The sequence below is a fragment of the Suncus etruscus genome, chromosome X (assembly GCF_024139225.1).
Source record: "Suncus etruscus isolate mSunEtr1 chromosome X, mSunEtr1.pri.cur, whole genome shotgun sequence".
Taxonomy (NCBI): Eukaryota; Metazoa; Chordata; class Mammalia; order Eulipotyphla; family Soricidae; genus Suncus; species Suncus etruscus.
In genome coordinates, this window is record NC_064868.1 from 69,973,973 (window position 1) to 69,987,726 (window position 13,754).

General features: G+C 39.6%; 1 protein-coding gene across 1 annotated transcript in view; it reads left to right on the forward strand.

Annotated features, from left to right (window-relative positions):
* The first annotated feature begins 460 nt into the window (after positions 1-460).
* The window catches only part of CENPI (centromere protein I), a 99,392-nt gene continuing 86,098 nt past the window's right edge, over positions 461-13,754 (forward strand). Inside the window, exons 1-6 of the mRNA XM_049766926.1 lie at positions 461-543; positions 3,480-3,703; positions 4,619-4,627; positions 5,685-5,813; positions 10,172-10,290; positions 10,777-10,884. Coding sequence (XP_049622883.1) covers positions 461-543; positions 3,480-3,703; positions 4,619-4,627; positions 5,685-5,813; positions 10,172-10,290; positions 10,777-10,884 — 672 coding nt within the window. The remainder of the gene's footprint in view (positions 544-3,479; positions 3,704-4,618; positions 4,628-5,684; positions 5,814-10,171; positions 10,291-10,776; positions 10,885-13,754) is intronic.

The following is a 13,754-nucleotide window of genomic DNA, read 5'->3' on the forward strand; positions in this document are numbered from 1 at the left end:
ACTTCTGAGCATGGAGCCAGGAGTAACTCCTGAGCACTGCCGGGTGAGACCCCCCCCCAAAAAAAAAACAAAAAAAAAACCTTGACGTCTTTGGCCCCTGCTTGTGAGAGGCAGCTTTTACTGTGAACTTGGCAGTTTCCTGTCTCTCTACCACGTTCTGACACTGGGGATCAAGCCGAGCAAAACTCTCCATAAAAGGGCCTTATTAAATTTAAAAAATCGGGCACTGATGGTCCAGCAAACTGCTGAAAAGGGGCTTTATTAGACGCGTAGGAAGTCTAGCCAATCAGAAGGCTCCAAAAAACAGTGGCCCACCCTCTAGGGCGGGGCTCCCAGAATCCGTAATGAGGGCGGGCGCTGGCGTTAAACGCGGGCTCTCAGCGCGCCATTAAGTTGAACCAATCAGATTTGAGCAGAACTCAGTCGGCTGAATGGTTGGCGAAGGCTCTCCCGGAAGCGCATGCGCAGAGTGGAGCCCACGTCTTTGAATCTGGGAGCGGCGCTCGGACTTCTGAAACTGCTGGAGCGAGGACTTTTTTTTCGGTGAGTTATTTTGTAAACAGCGCGCGAAAGTGGGGGGGGGGGACCCCCAAGTGCGAATGCAGTCGCCTTTATTTTTTTGAGTTCCCAAGTTAGGGCTGGGATCGAGGTTTTTCCCTCATTTCGGTCTGATCTTGGTGCCTCTTCTAGTTAGGGCTTTCTCAGAAAGTCTGTTTCTCTGCCCTTGTTTATTATTCCGCGAAAAACGACCGATTGGGTGAAATAAAAACCCCAAAAGGCGCCTTTGTTTTGTAGAATCCTAGTAACTAGCTACTACCTGGGGCTTGAAAATGAATTTTGATTTCTGGCTTTGATCTCAGGCATTTAGGGCGTTGGGTTTGAGTTGGGTTTCGGCCATTCTCTTAGTTTTTTGTTTTTTGTTTTTTGTTTTTTTTGGTTTTTGGGTCACACCCGGCGGTGCTCAGGGGTTACTCCTGGCTGTCTGCTCAGAAATAGCTCCTGGCAGGCACGGGGGACCATATGGGACACCGGGATTCGAACCAACCACCTTTGGTCCTGGATCGGCTGCTTGCAAGGCAAACGCCGCTGTGCTATCTCTCTCCATTTTTTTTAAGCCAAAGACATAAAAATCGTTACGGCTTCTTCTCTTTCCTTTTTCCTACTTAGTGTTTTCTATCTTTTTTGTGTGGGTGGGTCGCTCTCTAAGGTGGATCATTGGTGGGGATCAAAACATAGAATCCCGAAAACAAACGATTTCCCCCCCCCCTCTAACTATTGGAGCCATTTCCTTGGTCTTCCTGCCAGTTCTTTTAGCATTCTTTTTTCAATTTAATGTATTCATTTGTTAATTCATTCATTAATTCAATTCACTCTTTTTCAATGTAATTCCAAAACATATTCCATGAAAGCAGTCATTTTTTTCATTTCTACCGCTATTGTCATTCTCACCTCCAGATTTCTGCAAAATATTTTTTTTTTTTGGGCCACACCCTGTGACGCTCAGGGGTTCCTCCTGGCTATGCGCTCAGAAGTTGCTCCTGGCTTCTTGGGGGACCATATGGGACGCCGGGGGATCGAACCGCGGTCCGTCCTAGGCTAGCGCAGGCAAGGCAGGCACCTTACCTCCAGCGCCACCGCCCGGCCCTCTGCAAAATATTTTTAACTTATTTGTTTTCATAATTTGACTCCAAGTTTCTGTTTACCACACCACAGCCCAAATGGCCTTGAAACAAATGCTGCTTTCTACCTTTTTAAGACAGACCATGTCTTAAAATCCAAAACCCTTACTCTGTTCTATATGATCACTATGGATCTACTTCTGGCCTACCTGTTAGGAATTGTCTCCCACTATCTTCTGCTTCTTTCATACCTCTGTTTCATCCATTGTCGGTCTTAATGTTTCTCAGCAGGTCTTGCTGCTCCCTCTCCATGAACTGTTCTTCTACTGGATCTACAAGTGCTGGATTCCCTCTTGGCATTCATATCTTCCTTTAAAGGTCCCCCAGAGCACTTTTCTCTGACCACTCATGCCAGTGTAGCTTGTCACCCATCTCATTTTTATCACCTCCCTATGTATTAAATTCATGGTTTATTGTTTACAGTTTTTTGGTGAGGTTTGTGCCACACACCTGGCTATGCCCTGGTCACTGAGAGATCACTCCTGGCAGGCCCAGGGGACCATACAGGGTGCCAGGGATGGAATCCAGCTAGGCCACAGGCAAGGAAAATGCTCTAACCACTGTACTATTACTGTGGCTCCTATTTACATTTTTATTTACACCCATACTCCTCCCTACTTCTCCCCTATAAGTTTTATGAAAGTAGTCACTTTGTTATTATTTTTATATCTAGTAACTAGCACTGTGCTTGGCATGTAGATGATCCTTAGTAATTATTTACTGAATAAATAAATTTATTAATTGGTTGTTTATTTCTGAGAATCCTTAATGTGGTCGCTAGTTTGACTTTTGAACTATGTAGTTTTTAATGTAGTACTGACACAGCATAAAAGTGTAAAAGCAAAATTAAAGTGGGGTAAAGAAAAATAGTAGTGGAAAACTAAGTTTAATATAATGAGGTCAATTTGTTTTTGGAATTGTTTATATGGTAGCTTATTTTAAGAAAAATTGCTGTTTTTACTCTTCCCCCACCCAAACCAAAAAAAAAAAAAAAACAGTTCAACTGGTGAATCTGATCTTGAATAACTTTCAATTTCAATTTCATTTCATTTTTATTTGTTTATTTGTTTTTGATCATGCTCCTGCGCCTGCTCTTGGGAATCAATCTAGTGGGCTTAGGGACCAGATTGAATGTTGGGGATAAAACTCAGGTCGGCTGCATGTAAGTCAAGTTCTCTACCCGCTATACTGTTGATAGACTCAGGTAAATATTTTATGAGAAAGTTTTCCTATAGGTTTTGTTGCCTGGTTGTTGCTAGATTTTTGTTTTTGTTTGTTTGTTTGTTTGTTTGTTTGTTTTTGGGTCCACACCCGTGATGGTGCTCAGGACTTCTGTCTCTGTGCTCTAATGGTGAGGCCTGGGGGACCATCTGGAGTGCCAGGGATCAAACCCAGGTTGGTTGAAGGCAACTCAAGCACCTTACCTATTGTACTATTTCTTCGACCAATTTTTACTGAGTGCTTGTTATATGCTTGATAGCAAATACTAAACGTTGGGAATATAGGTAGGTATGATTACTGTCTTTGTGGAGTAAATAGATACTGTTTGATTAATGGTGCCTTGACACTTGTTTCTCTATAGAACAAATGCAGAAATGCCGATACAAAGGAAAGTTAAGTACCCTCAGAGACAATGGACTTTACCAAGTATTTATCAGACTAATCTCTCAGCCAGCAGAGTAACAGAAGACTTAAGTGACACAAAGAACACTTCAAAACATAGGTAGGTATGATTACTGTCTTTGTGGAGTAAATAGATACTGTTTGATTAATGGTGCCTTGACACTTGTTTCTCTACAGAACAAATGCAGAAATGCCGATACAAAGGAAAGTTAAGTACCCTCAGAGACGATGGACTTTACCAAGTATTTATCAGACTAATCTCTCAGCCAGCAGAGTAACAGAAGACTTAAGTGACACAAGGAACACTTCAAAACATCAACAAATCAGTTCAAAGAAAGATTATGAACATACTGAGAATATAGAAACAGATTTTCAAATAGCAATGAGATACTTTGAAAACGGTAAGACATGATTTTCTTTATAAAGGCTCTGTTTCTGTAAATATGTAAAACGTTTTTAACAGGGGCCAGATAGCACAACAGTGGGGCATTCGCCTTGCATGCAGCCAACCCGAGACCTACCAGGTTCAATTCCCGCCATCCCATATGGTCCCCCAAGCCTGTCAGAGTTGATTCCTGAGCACAGAGCCAGGAATAATGAATGCCTGAGTGTCACTGGGTGTGACACAAAACCAAAAAGAACTTTTTCAAAGGAAACTTTTTTTAATTTATGAATTTGTTTCATAAATGTTAGGAGGGGGCTCCCAACTGATGCTTGGGATGTATGGGGTTCCACCAGTGATTTCTTGGCCAACCAGGTGGGTTTTAATGCAAGGATCAGATGATGCTTTCTGACTTACAGCTTCATTATGTGGTTGGTACATGGATCACCTTGGTGATGCTAGGGGCCTCCAGTGCCTTTTCCAGCAGTGTATTCAGGGCTGCAGTCTTGGGGAGTATGTAGTGCCAGGAAACAAACCCAGATAGAATTCATGCTAGGCATGTGGTCTTAACTATTGTATTATATCGTTGGTTCCTATTTAAGAGGTATTTATCAAGTAGTTATTTTATATTAGCTGGCATATAACAAAAGAGCACTTTTAAAACTTTTTAAAACTTTGAAAAACTCTGTACTCAGGAATAACTTCCAGTGGTGCTATTGGGAGCTGATGGGTTTCTGGGGTTGAACCCTGATTGGTTCTGTGAGAGGCAAGCACCTTACCTGCTGTACTATCTCCAACGCACATTTAGATTTTTAAAAATTCTTTAGCTGGTCCCTTTGTTTAGCAAAATTTGAGAATTATGGCCTTAGTACTTTTTTCCTAAATGGAAATTTTCTTGGTTTATAACAGCATTTCTAAACTGGGGATATAAGAGCTCCTCTCAGTGGATCCCTAGGATATTTGAAGGGGGTCACAGCTGAAAATTGCACACATTTGTGGGGTCATGGCATGAAGCTAGGGGAAACAGGTTCAGTACGGGGGCTTTAGGTGTGAAAAAGGTAAAGAAACGCTGGTTTATAATATATAAATTTCCTATTATACTTTCATATCCATATAGAATGCATTTTGATCCCTACCAAATGTCTAACTTTTGTCTGCCATCATACAGTCATACAGTTAATTCTTTATATCTAAAGATATATAAAGATAAAACATATTGAAAATATATCCCACTCCCTTTATTCCTCTTTCCTTCTGGTTACTACTATTCATTTATTTGGACTGTAAAATCTATTGCACTAGTATTGAAACAGTTATAGGTAGCCAACGTTAAGTGCTCTTAGTTTAGGTAGAGCTGCTGCAGTATTGATTTTTCAGTTTTCATCATCAAGATGCTATTAGTCAAATATTCTAAAATTTTAAAAGCTTTTTTTTTTTTTGGTTTTTGGTTTTCGGCCACACCCGGTGATGCTCAGGGGTTACTCCTGGCTATGCACTCAGAAATTGCTCCTGGCTTGGGGGGATCATATGTGATGCGGGGGATCAAACTGCTGTTTGTTCTAGGCTAGTAGCATGTGCAAGGCAGACGCCTTACACACTGTGTCACTGCTCTAGCCCCAATTTTAAAAGCTTTGAAGGGTTTTTAAGAAGACATTTTTATATAAAGATATGTAAAATGCTTTATTCCAAGCATTTACTTTTTTTTCTTTTTTGCCCCTTCCCGCGCCTTTTTTTTTTCCATGCATTTACTTTAAAGTATTCCAAGATGCAGAACTGGAGCAATTTTGCAGCCAACATGATTTCTACCTTCAGCATCCTGTATAATCCCCTGTACCCACTAGGAGTATATTTTGAATGCAGAACCAGTAGTAACCCCAGAGTATCATTCTGTGTGGCCAGAAGCCCATCAAAAAGTACTCCCAAGTTGCAATTGATGCTGAAGACTGAATTAATTTTAAAGGTGCATTGTTTAATAGTGTTTCTTTTTTTCAACTTTATAGAAACTTCACGGAGTCGAGATAAAAATCTAGGAAAACACTTGAAATCTGTGGAAAATATGGCTCAGAAGAATGGTTTGTCTACAGAAGGAATTGATATTCTATTAAATGTGGCACTCAGTGGCAAATTTGGTATGTCAAGTGGGTGCATATGTAATCAATTTGCTATTAGTTATGTCTTCCTGATACTGAATTATATTTTTCATCAGAATCAGTCAAAATTCTTTGTGTTTTCATAAGATCAACCTAGTATGATGGTAAAAATTGACATTTCTTATATTCAAATTGCCCTATTAGTTAAAAAAATTCTGTGAAGCTAGAGACATAATAGAGAGGTTTTACTTCAGCTGCCCCCAGTTCAATTCTTGGCACCACATATGGCCTCATGAGCACTGCCAGGAGTGGTTCCTGATAACAGAGCCAAGAGTAAATCACAGTTGGGTGTGGCCCATAAAATAAAAAATGTTTTAATTATTTTGATTACCTGAAAACGGGTAGTTACCACATATCTTTATATGTAAAATGTGTAGACTCTTCTTTTTGTTTTTTGGTATTTTTTGAGTTTTTTTGGGGGCCACACCAGCTGTGCTCAGGGGTTACTCCTGGCTCTATGCTCAGAAATCGCCCCTGGCAGGTACAGAGGACCATATGGGATGCTGGGATTTGAACCGATGACCTTCTGCATGAAAGGCAAACACCTTACCTCCATGCTATCTCTCCGGCTCCAATATTTTTAAATGAATTTTGGTCAGTGCATGTTCAGAGACCCTTTTACCTCAGATTTCTTTCTAGCCTTTACATTTAGTTATATGACCCCTTGGATTAACATATCACTGTTTTGGAAGCTAGGATTCATACTGTAAATATATGTATATGCAGTGTGGGTGGAGCAATTTTTAGAAAAGGCATATGATTAGTATTCTTTTTACTCAAGAAGAACCTTTTGATTTCATACAAATTCAGATGTGGAAGGTAAACTTTTTATTTTTGTTTCTTGGAGTACAGTTTAGAGATCTGGGCTATGCTCTTCTAGTATGGCCAGGAGACCATATGGGAAACCAGGTTGGTCACACACAAGGCAAGTGCTCTGCCTGCTATACTGTTGTTCCAGCTGCATTTACATGGAAGGTATTTTAGATTTCTGACATTTTTTTAAAGGTAAGGAAACAAGCTCAGAATGGGCATAAAGATTTGCTGAATGTCAAAGCTAAAACTGGTATTTTTGTTGTTTTGGAGTTTGGTGAGTGCTTTATAAATCTTTGTCATATGTGTGGTAAGTCTCCCATTTCATAGAGTTATTTTAGTCTCCTTTTGTTTGTTTTATTTTGTTTGTTTTGGGACCATAACTGGCAGTGCTCAGGGTTTATTCCTGGCTCTGATCTCAGGAATCACTCCTGGCAGGGTGCAGGGGGAATATAAGGAATACCAGGCAATCTAGCCTGGGTTGCCACATGCAAGGCAAACATTTTACCTGCTGTACTATCACACTGGCCCCTGTACTCTTTATTTTATTTGGCATTACAGAATATTTTTAATTTGTGTAAGCCATTTATTTATTTTTTGTTCTGTCCAGGGGTCCTCAAACTTTTTAAATAGGGGGCCAGTTCACTGTCCCTCAGACCATTGGAGGGTCTGACTGTAGTAAAAACAAAACTTATGAACAAATTCTTATGCACACTGCATAGATCTTATTTTGCAATGAAGAAACAAAACAGGTACAAATACAATATGTGGCCCGTGGGCCATAGTTTGAGGACCACTGGTTTAGACAATGCCATTTAGTCATGAAGCGTGCCTTTACAGTCTGTATCATAGAGCTCTGCCTATATTTTTCTCTCTATAGTTTTTGGTTTCAAGCATAACATCAAGATCTTTACTCTATTTTTTGTTTTTAAGTTTTATTTCATTTTGAACACACCCAGTCATGTTCAATGTTTACTCGTGGCTCTGCTCAGTCATCACTGCTGACTGACTTGGGACCATGGGGTTCTAGGGATTAAACCAAGGTCATCCTTATAAAAGCCAGGTGCCTTACCATATGGAGTGCTGGGAACTGAACCAGAGTTATCTGTGTGCAAGGCAAGCACCCTATTTACTAAACTATCGCTCTGGTCCCTGAATTTCTCTTTCAGATTTGATACATGTGGTATGTGGTAAAGGCTGTTTAAAACTATATAGGCTACAAAATGGTACTAGGGGAGAGAAGAGGTGGGAATAAGAGTAGAGATTTTTCACTCTTGTGATTCATTAGTTGCTATAGGAACATGGAATAGAAACTGGTGAGATAGATTGTTCAGTTATACAGGATGAATATGTATAGATTGATTACTATAGTTAATAACAGTGTAGTAGATACTGGAAAGTTGCCAAGAGTAGATTTTAGGTGCATACTGTAGAACAATGACGATATGTAAAGAGAAAATTGGTAAATTAACTTGATAATAACTGTTGTTTTATGTACCTTAAATTTATACAATTTTGGGTTTTTTGTGGGGGCCATTTCTGGCAGTAGCCTGGCTCTGTACTCAGGGATCACTCTGTCAGAGCTTGGTGGATATTTGGAGTGCTGGCAATTGAACCCAGGTTGGCTGTGTGCAAGGTAGGCACCACTGTATTATCTCTCAAACCCTACAGTTTTTGTTTTAAATATAAGGTAAATAGAGGTCCTCAGATACATGTAAATTAGATGTTTCTTACAGTGTTTCTTTTAGGAGTTAATAAGAGTGTTATTTCAGTGACTGAATATGACCACTATAATTCTTATAAATGTTTTTTTTCCATTTGGGCCACACTGAGTGATGCTCAGGGGTTACTCCTGGTTATGTGCTCAGAAATCGCTTCTGGCTTGGGCGACCATATGGGACGCCGGGGGATAGAACCAATGTTTGTCCTGGGTCAGCCACGTGCAAGGCAAATGCCTTACCGCTGTGCCATTGCTCTGTTTCCTCTTATAAGTGTTTAAGGCATGTATAATATGTTTCTATGCTTCTTTTGGGGCTGGAGAGATAGCACAGTGGTAGGGCATTTGCCTTGCACGCAGCCAACCCAAGTCTGATGGTGGTTTGATTCTCGGCATCCCATATGGTCCCCTGAGCCTGCCAGGGGTGATTTCTGAGCGCAGAGCCAGGAGTCTCGGGTTTGATCCCAAAACCAAAATAAATAAACAATAAAAATAAAAATGTTTTTTCAAGAGTAAAATAGTCCTTAAATATACATGTATCAAATGTTTTTCATAATTCTGCATTGTGACTTTTCAGTAAATGATTATGATCATACTGTAATACCACTAAAATACTATAAATACAAAAATAAATTGATCATTGCATATTTAATGAGTAAGCATAGTTTGATGTAGGGCATATGCAGAGCTGTTCTTTGCAACATCAGTTCTATAACCAGATGAGAGAATCATGAAAATGAGAACATGATGAAAAGCTTAGACTAGTATAGAATATTACTGTAAGCTAATTCTAGGGAGAAATGCTACATTTGCTGTCTTCCTGTCTCACTTTTGGGGGGTGGGATGGAATATATAAATATGTTTTCGAAGTATAGTAGCCCATGCAAGTTACTGTAAATAGTTATAAATAAATTAGAATCTATTGTGCCATTGAAAAATAATAACAGGGCCAGGGATATGTCTCAGTGGTGGAACACATGTCTTGGATTCTCAAGGTCTCAGGTTTGACTTATGGTATTACATGCCCACCCTGCCAGCATTGCCATATGTGGCCCTTGTGGCTGTGAGGACTGCTGGGTAGGTCCCCATAAAATGAAAACAGTGATACGAATAACAAAATAAATAGCATGAAATTTCCTGAGTGAACGATGTATGCATGTAAGACATGTGCTTTACCGTTGAGCTATACCCATGTTACAAATGATTTTTTGAGGTATAATTCATATACTATAATATTTTCCCCTTTAAAGCATACATACTATGCTTTTCTTAGCATATTATTCATAATATTACATAATTGTCAAAACTAATTCCCAAATAATTTTATTACCCTGATTAAAATTATTCTAGCAATGAAGTTGCTTTTTAATCTGTACTAGAAATGAAAGTACATACTAGAATTTTTTTTGCAATGTAGGGGAGTCCTACACATGTAAAGCATGTTCTTTACCACTGACCCACATTCCTAGTCCTTGAACTACACTTTGATATGATATTACTGTTCTTTTTTTTTTTTTTTTTGGTTTTTGGGCCACACCCGGTGACACTCAGGGGTTACTCCTGGCTATGCTCAGAAGTTGCTCCTGGCTTGGGGGACCATATGGGATGCTGGGGGATGGAACCACGGTCCGTCCAAGGCTAGCACAGGCAAAGCAGGCACCTTACCTCTAGCACCACCGCCTGGCCCCCATTGTTTTGTTTTTTAGTTTTAATATAGGGTGAACTTTCTTAGGCCCAGGAGTAAATAATAATGAGGGGAGCCACTGAGATATTAAAATGCAGTTCACTTTAGAGTTTTTCTTCTTTTCAGGGGCTGCCACAAATACTCGGTTATTAAAGTGCATGATTCCAGCTACCCTGATAGCAGAAGATTCTGTGGTTAAGGCCGTCTCCTGGCTTTGTGTTGGGAAATGTCCTGGTAGCACCAAGGTAATTTTTTTTTTTTGGCCACACCCTGTGACGCTCAGGGGTTACTCCTGGCTATGCGCTCAGAAGTTGCTCCTGGCTTCTTGGGGGACCATATGGGATGCCGGGGGATCGAACCGCGGTCCGTCCTAGGCTAGCGCAGGCAAGGCAGGCACCTTACCTCCAGCGCCACCGCCCGGCCCCCCAAGGTAATCTTTTAAAACATTTTGATGATGAGTCCTTCAGAACCACTTAAGGGTAAGCAAGGAAGAGCCACTTAAGAAATAATGGCAGTGGTCTTTTGTTCAAAGCCTGTCGTTTTGGAACAATAGCTTGATGCGAGGACTCTGAAACAGACATATATTTACTGAGAAATAAAATCTGTTATCCTGTTTTGTGCTAGAAGTTTCTAAAGCAGCTCTTTTTATGTGTGTGTGTGTGTGTGAGTAGGATTAAGCTCTTCTATGCCAATTATATTCCTCTAAAGATAAGCATTTTGTCTCTTGATAGGTACTTTTTTATCGTTGGTTGGTTGCAATGTTCGACTTCATTGATCACAAGGAGCAGATTAACTTGCTCTATGGCTTCTTTTTTGCTTCATTGCAGGATGATACTCTCGTAAGTAAAAACTGAATATTACTGTACATTGGTCAAATGGTACATTCTCATACGTTGATACATAATATAAGATTTAAAGTACCACATAATGTGTCTGTCCTCATTTCTTTCAAAATATATTAAATATAAAAAAGGTATAAATAATGACATACTATTTTATACCTTCCTCTTAAATTGACAAATTAGTTAATATCATGTTTATATTATATTATATTAATTATATTTTTAAGGAAATGAACCATAGAGTTGCATTTATATTATACGTTTTTCTGATGTAGAGCAATGGTTGCCATTTTCTTCTAATTTTTTTAAAATAATGCTTCAATATGTTCTGTTTTAAATTTTTTCCTTCACTATCTTTCCCCTTTCACTATTATTTTGTTGTGATTATGAGGGGATGTTATATACACTGGGTTGTGCTTGTTTGGGGTTGCACACTTGAGTTCGTATTCTTGCCAGGAGATGCACACTTTTTGTGCACACTTAAGTGTTACACACTTAGCTTGTGTTGCTCATGTACATCTGGTGCCCAAATACTATGCACTTCGTTGTGGTGCTAGAGATTGCACTTATTATATGGTGGTTTCATGGATCGAATCTTTTGGGTAGTCACTCTACCACTTATCTATTCCTGGGTCCTGTTCTTTCTGTTGTAAATCATGTCAGCAATCAGTCATGTATCTATGACTCTACATTCTCTTAATTTGCACAGCAAAAAATAACTGATTGGAATGATTAATACAGGATTTTTCTTCAGGAGATGCCAGTGAACTGGTTTTGATGAAATAGATTACTATTTAAACATTAAAAATTCTGGGGCCGGGCGGTGGCACTGGAGGTAAGGTGCCTGCCTTGCCTGCGCTAGCCTAGGACGGACCGCGGTTCGATCCCCCGGCGTCCCATATGGTCCCCCAAGAAGCCAGGAGCAACTTCTGAGCGCATAGCCAGGAGTAACCCCTGAGCGTCACAGGGTGTGGCCCAAAAACCAAAAAAAAAAAAAAAAACATTAAAAATTCTGAGAAATTAGTCTACTGCCCATTTGGAACACATACATGAACAATCAGTAGTTTTCAGATCACTTATATAGCCAGCTCCTCTTGTCTTTGGGAGGGACATTCATCTGTTTTGATCTTATTTTTAAAATTAATACTTTTAGGAGGTGGAGTGATGGTATTATGGGCAGGGTCCTTGCCTTGCGGGCAGCTGACTCGGGTTCAATCTCTGGCATCCCATATGGTACCCCTGAGCTTGCCAGGAGTGATTCCTGAGTGCAAAGCCAGGAGTAATCCCTAAGTATTGCTGAGTATGGCCAACCCCCAGCCCCAAATAAAATTAAGACTTTTAGTGGCCAGAGATAGGGTACGCGATTATCAAGTAATTAATTTTTATTCCTGGCACCACACAGTCCCCAAAGCTCCCAGTATTGCCAGCATGCCCTGTATATCCCTGGCACTGCAGTGCCCAAGTAACATTATTCCTTGGGCCCATGCTTTGACTTGCTGACCTGGTTGGCTGATAATCTCTAGTGGGATCTGTGGTCCTCCTGAACGTTAACTAGGAGCCCGCTACATTGATATTTATACTTCTATTCATTGCATTTTAATAGTGCATGATAAGCATTGTGAAAAATTCTAAGTTTAGCAAAAATATTTCTGTGTTTCAAGGATTTGTAATCCAGTTGGGGGGGCTTTAAGGAAAGCACATAGAATAAAATAACAACTCGGAAGTTAAAATGATTGGGCTGATGCATTAAAATGATGGAACTCAGTGGTAGATCACTTTCCTTGTATATATTTTACCCTAAATTTGATTTCCAGAATCGTAAGAAAAAAATAATCAAAGACAGTTTATAATACTAATGTAATACTTCTAGGAAGGAAGGGGACACTGTAATCTAATCACAGAACGATTGGAAAATGCATCATAAAGCATGTGGGTGTTGAGCTAAGCCTTTAAGTTGAATAGGATTTGAGATTTGATGGGAGGAAATGATGTTTTATAGGTCAAAGGTTTATGAGGTGTGTAAATTGTGTTTCAGTAGACCTTAAGTAGAATAAACTTATTTAGAGTTGTTCCAGGTGTTGGTGGGTGGTAAAACTGAAAAAGTGGAATGAGGAAAGATCACAGACATTTTCAAATATGAAGCTGAAGAATTTATCATATATTTATATCATTTATAATATATTCATTATATCATTTATCATATATTCAGTTTCCACTTCATTGATTTCTGCTCTCAGCTTTGTTATTTCCTTCTGTCTCCCTATTTTTGGGTCCTTTTGTTGAGCACTTTCTAGTTCTCTGAGCTGCGTCATTAAGCTACTCAGGTAAGCCCCTTCTTCCTTCCTGATGTGTGCTTGCAAAGCTATAAATATTCCTCTCAGTACTGCTTTTGCTGTTTCCCATAAGTTCTGATAATTTGTATCTTTATTATCATTTTTCCAGGAACCTTTTGATTTCCTCCTTGATTTCATCTTGGACCCACTGGTTATTCAGTATGAGGCTGTTTAACTTCCAGGTGTTAAAGTTTTTCTTCTGTGTCCCTTTGTAGTTCATATATAATTTCAGGGCCTTGTGGTCAGCGAAGGTAGCCTGCAAAATTTCTATCCTCTTGATATTATGGAGGTATGTTTTATGTGCTAGCATGTAGTCTATCCTGGAGAATATCCCATGTACATTAGAGAAGAATGTGTATCCAGGTTTTTGGGGGTGTCGTGTCCTATATATATCTACTAGGCCTCTTTCTTCCATTTCTCTTTTTAGGTCTAGTATATTATTGTTGGGTTTCAGTCTGGTTGACCTATTAAGTGTTGACAATGTCGTGTTGAGGTCTCCCACAATTGTGTTGTTATTGATATTATTTTTCAGAT